Source organism: Thamnophis elegans, chromosome 9 (assembly GCF_009769535.1).
Source record: "Thamnophis elegans isolate rThaEle1 chromosome 9, rThaEle1.pri, whole genome shotgun sequence".
Lineage (NCBI taxonomy): Eukaryota > Metazoa > Chordata > Lepidosauria > Squamata > Colubridae > Thamnophis > Thamnophis elegans.
Window position 1 is genome coordinate 28,925,024 of NC_045549.1, and position 6,000 is coordinate 28,931,023.

General features: G+C 42.0%; 1 protein-coding gene across 5 annotated transcripts in view; it reads right to left on the reverse strand.

Annotated features, from left to right (window-relative positions):
• Window positions 1–5,767, reverse strand: part of DCLK2 (doublecortin like kinase 2) — a 60,918-nt gene extending 55,151 nt beyond the window's left edge. For all 5 annotated transcript variants that reach the window (XR_004255950.1, XM_032223695.1, XM_032223694.1 and 2 more), the window contains exon 1: window positions 4,618–5,767. Coding sequence is in view for 4 of the 5 variants with exons in the window: in XM_032223695.1 (XP_032079586.1) it covers window positions 4,618–5,041 (424 nt within the window). In the remaining variant the exon portion in view is untranslated. The remainder of the gene's footprint in view (window positions 1–4,617) is intronic.
• Between the last annotated feature and the right edge of the window lie 233 nt (window positions 5,768–6,000).

Consider the following 6,000-nt stretch of genomic DNA (forward strand, 5'->3'; position numbering starts at 1 on the left):
AAGAAACTAAATCCAAACAAAAATATGACAATATTCACAATATTCAATAAGCTAGAGGGCCTGTCGTTAACTTCAAAATACCAATTTTTGAATAAAGGTACAGCAAGGGGAAGATTTCATTATGAAAGAAACAAGTAACAATGAAACAAATGATTTCACTGTAGAAATGATTGATGACAAAGAACTTATTTTTACAATCATGTATGCAAGGTGTGTATATCTGTGTATGATGCACACACATATGCATTATCTCAGTTCATCAGTGTATATATATTATCAGTTATCTAAATGGTCACATAAGATAGCTACCTCTCTGTCTTGCATTTCCCTCTCAACCACAGATACATTTGTAACTCATAATTCACATATTTTACATAATAAGGCTGCTAGTCTTTAAGTTGCTACAATGATTGTGATCAACAAATGTAGCAATTGCACTTTTTTATTTAACAGTAACTTTTTAAAACAATAGTTATTTTTCCCAACCTATCTTTTTTGACTGATTTCCAAGATTACAACAATGTGGACTAGAAGTAGTTACTTTTATAGCATGCCTTTACAACTGTTGAGCAATAATTCTGAGAAAACAGCTTTATAAAAAGCCAATTAAAGAATTCTTAAAACTTAGAAATATATCCCCTGAAATTGGTCCACTAATCCATTTAATCCAGTGAAAACACAATTCCCAGAGATTTTCAGACAGCAGTTGTCTGGCCTTAGCTAGACATGACAGCGTTGAACTTACTCCACTACTAAACTCTGCAAGCTTTTTTAAACAGATAAACAGCTCTTCATAGTTATAAAGGTAAAGGTTTCCCCTGTCCAGTTGAGTCTGACTCTAATAAGTGGTGCTCATCTCTGTTTCTTAGTTGAGGAAGCCAGCATTGTCTGAAGACATTTCCATGGTCATGGGCCAGCATGGTTATACGCCAAGGCACACGGAACACTGTTAGCTCCCCACCGAAATGATACCTATTTATCTACTCGCATTTACAAGCTGGTGCAAGGAATGGCAGCTGAGCAGATGACAAGCTCAGCGCCTTTAGCTGCTGAGCCACCACTCCCTTTCTTCATTGTTATATACCTCCTTAAAGAGAAGCATATTTAATTTTCTATATAATGTATTGGGCCTTCTTGAACAATATATATCTTAAGTTGATGTTACTGCTAATGTTCCTACTGCTGCAATAAAGCACTAATGAATCATGACAGATAAAACACTTAAATCCAATGTTTTTCTGTTATTGAGTTATGTGATCATTTTCAAATATCAGTTGGAAATTGTACCCCACCACTATCATAAATATTTTTGTACACAACCAATGTTCAAACTTTCTATTCAGGAAGCTATGCAATATTATATTTTATGACCCAAGGATAAATCATAGCTGTTTTCCTTTTAACAGATACATTTCCACCTGCAGTATTCTAAAACAAGAACTGACAATCTGCTATGACCAAAACCTCTTTGGTACTCCTCAGGAGTCTCTTTGACCACACAAGTAATCTTTTTGACTATGTGAATAGTTCTCGACTTATGACACGTCACTTAACAAATGCTTGAAGTTATAATTGATTTGAAAAAAGTCACTTATAACTTATCTTTAAAGGTATGACTGCCACACAACCTCTATAGTCAGGTGATTGCATTTTGGGCACTTGGTAACCGGCTCACATATACAAGCGTTTGCAGCATCTTACAGTCACATGATCACATTTTGTGATATTTTTCTAGCCAAAACATCCATTGAAAAGATAGTGAATCACATGATTGTAAGTCTAAAACTAACAGCTGTAGTGATTTACTTAACATCCACCATAAAAACATGGTAAAATTGAGTCTGATCACATGATAACTCAACTTACAATCACAACGGCTCACAATCAAAATTTTAATTGTGGTTAATTGTGATCATAAATTGAAGACTACCTGTAGTTTTTGATCTTAATGATATGATGATTAAATCGTTTTCTACATTTGAAGAAGGGAGCATTTGGAGACAACCGTGCAAGTTTTAAAAGAGAGTATCTCTTCTCAGCGTTTTGGCTGAAATCAATTGTAAAATAGAGTAGTGGATTTCAGCTTGATTATGAAGATTATGAATGTAAGCATAATCAATCTATCAACCTCACTCCTTGTCTTCCAAAATCAGTAAACATTGTTAAATATAATTATGAACCTGTATAAGATTATTTTACCATTAAATGTGGTAAAGTTGCTATTGCAATTTTACTTTATCTTGCTGATGTCATGTGAAACCACAAGCTTTGGCTACACAAAGGTATTAGTTGTTCAGATGCCACTTAATATGCAATAGCTAGATAATACACTGCAACTGTACAGTACAGTAAAATATTTATAAAGTAGAAGTAGGAAAACAATATCAGTGGACAGAAGGGTATTTCCTCCAGACACCTAGCAGAAAATATACAACTTTACAGCCTGAAGGAGTTTGATTAAGGCTCCAGATTATTTATTTAAACACACCTAAATAAACATCAAGCATGTGTACTGAGGATTATGCATTTTCATACAGTTTTTTTAAAAAAATGTAAATACAAAATAATATTTAAGAAAAAAATCTAACCAATTCTTGCAGATCAGCTCTACATTCTCTACCTAAACATACCTTAATTAATATTCATTTAGTTTTAATTGATTGATCTTGATTTTTAAATTTGTTTTCTCTGAGTTCTAGAATTATGTGTGTCTAAATTGGTATTAAATGTTTGCAAAATGGTGTCGCAGATTGAAACTGGAACACAGGAATTGAATAAACATATTTTTAATTAAGAAAAATCAGATTGTATTATTCCTATCAATTTATGAATACAATCTCATTCATATTTACTCATAGTAGCTACTTAGTTACCTTCAATGCTAAAGTTTAGCATTACCCCAGGAGGTAATAGAATTACAGGGATAACATTCTCAATTCATTTGAATCACTGAAGTAGGTCACGTAGTCAGGTGGCCTTACACAAATATCTTTGGGAACAGGAATTAGACAAGAAGACACTGCTTATTTGAATAAACAATTCTAACTGGAGTTTGTGATCCCTGAATGTGAATAGTGCTTAACACTTTGCATTGAAGTATTGTGTAAGTGAAATAATTAGTTATCAGCCAAGAAATCTTGTACACCATGGTTCTCAACCAGTGGTCTGCTGACCAGTGGTGGGTTACCAATTTTTTTTACTACTGGTTTAGGTGCACTCATTGCGACACTTCTGCGCATGCGCAGAAGTGTCCAGGCGGGTGGGCAGAGCCTCCCGCTGCCACTACTACTGGTTTGCCCGATCCGGGCTGAACTGGGAGCAACCCACCTCTGCTGGTGATCCATGGGGTGGGGCATGATGTTGTCACAGGGGGTCCATGAAGACTTAAAGGAATGTTATAATTTAAATCTTGAATTAAGTCTTGGGGGTCTGTGGCCAAGGTCAGAAAAGGTATTTGAAGGAGGTTCATGATGAAGACTGCTATACATTTTTAAAAAGGAGCAAATCCTTCAATATTCTGGAATAGATTCATGTCATGCAATCAACAAAAACATACTCATAAAAAGGGGAAAATCTAAAAATTCATTAAATGCATGCTTATTCTAACAGGTATGTATGGATAGCAAATTTATATTTCAAAAACACAAGTATGTAAAGCTAATCTTTAAAATAGTCTATATTAAGTACTATGGACACTGAGTGATCTGAAGTAACAGGTCAACAGAAAGTTCTAGAAAACTAAGTTATTTTGATTATACTTGTCCCTGGAAGATACCTGGAAAAATTAATCATTTCAATCTTTAAAATAGCATCTGATAACCACCATTTTTCCCACCACAAAATAAGTATATGAAAATAAACCCAGAAACTTTCAGCTTTATGCATTAGAGGTTATATAGTCAATTATCATTTCTCTGTATAATAACCAATCTCGGACAGTTTGGAGCTGTTTTAGCTGGTCCAGTAGAAATATATTTACAAATTCAAAGTAATCCATGGAATTAATCCCACAGTTTTAATATTTGTTTTTCAACCTGCAAATGTTAATTATAAAGGCCAGGTGCCACAGCATTGAAAATCTAGGATTTAAAACCACTAAACGTTTGTCTAATCAATATTTTTTACCCCAACACTGTGACTTTTTTTGCAAATCTCACTCGGGGTACTTTTTAATCCTGTCCTCCAGCTATTTGCAGGCCGATGGGAACGCCAGATCATGTTTTAAACAAAAACCAATCTACATTTTGGACCAGCCCAATGTCAGCAGCCTGCTAATATCCCCATTTCGATTTTGAGAGATTCCCCTGCCCCAATAAAAGAGCGCCTTTTCCTCATCGGAAACCGAGGCAGCGTCTCTACACCTTATGCACGGATTTCCCCCGTTAGAATAGTCCGATTTAACTAAGCCATGCGAATCAGCTGAAACAGGGTGACATCATCTAAGCATTGTGGGTAATGTGGAGAGATCTGTGTGAATCCAACTGGTGAAAACGCCCTTGATAGCCGCTTAGGCTACACTACTAAACACGCCCACCCCGGAGCGGCTTCCCCACAGCTCAGCGTTTAGGTCCGAGGACCGCAGTACAGGCAACTGAGAAGGCGTCGGCTTTTCCTTACCATCCACCAGTTCTTCGAGGCTGGCGACCTTTCGGCTGCCATCGACGGTATAGATGGCCCGGACGCCCTGAGGCAGGTTGACGTTGTCGGACAGAGACCTGGTGAGCTCGACCAGGAGGGCGTCGAAGGAGCGGAAGCGGTCGCTGGAAATGGGGTAGACCAAGCCCTTGAAGTACTTGTCGCCGTTGCGGTAGAAGCGCGCCTTTTTGGCTTTCTTCTCCGAGCTGAGGGCCTGGAGGGTGCGCGTGCGGTAGAAGCTGCAGTGGGCGCTGTGCGCGGGGCTGGGGATGAGCCCGTTACCTTTGGGGCCCGAGCTGCTGCTACAAGTGGAGCTGCCCCCTCCCCGGCGGGAGCCCGAGCGCTGCTGCCTTTTGTCTCGCTCCTCGAAGTGCTCCAGCTCAATGCACCGCCGCGGGTTGGCCATGGACGGGCTTGTGGTCGCCTACACCCACACCCACACTCCCCCCCCCTCGGCTTTCCAAATGAAACTAATAAGAATATTTTTTCTTTAAAAAACCCAACTCTAAAAGCCACCTCTTAAACCCCCTGCCCAACGAGACGGCCCGGAATGGGTAGCCCGCCGAGCATCCCACCCATACGAAGGCAGCAGCGTTGGGTCCCTCCGCGGCTCGTCGTTCACACGACCCTTCTCCCGAGATGCAGCAGCAGCAGCAGTAGCCCCGAGCTGTGCCCGGGACTCCGTGTCCATCAGGAGCCGGCAGGTCGTCGTCGTGCTCTCGACTCAGGCGCGCGCAAGCACCGAACCGGGCCCCCCGAGCGCCTTCTTGGAGCTGCAGCTCAACATCTCGCAGCCCGCGGGCAGCCGCAAGAATTGAACGCGGGCAGCAGCAGCAGTATCCGCTGAGGGATTCCCGTTATGAATCGATGAGGTTCCACCAAGCCCTCCCCAAGGGCGGCTTCCATCCAGTTTTAAGCCCGAAGCGGAGAAAAGATGCGGCTGGCGGCGTCCCCGTGCAGTAAACCCGTTCTCTCCTTGGAGCTACCGAGAAAGGAGGTGGGGACGCCGCGGTCTTTCCGTGGCCCCGCCCCCCCGAGGGAGGACCCGGAGTCTCGGCCGACTGCTGCAACCGCGCTAAGATAACGGCGAGAGAAGGGGAGGCGAATGAGGCTTTGGCGCGTCAAGCAGGGGAAAGACCCAAGCCGGAGCTATCCAAGTCCGCTATCCAGTGGCGCGACCGCGCAGGCGCATGCAGACCCAGCCGGCGGCCCTCACCGGGCAGGGGACATTTCACTGACAGCAATACCGTCACGAGCGTCCCTCCGCCAAGGAAAGCTTCTGTCCGGGATGGGGAAGAAACCGCCTTCCTCTCGCTCCTTTCCTGTGCCTGCAAGCGCTTCTGAAGCCAGGCGCACAGGGTTCCA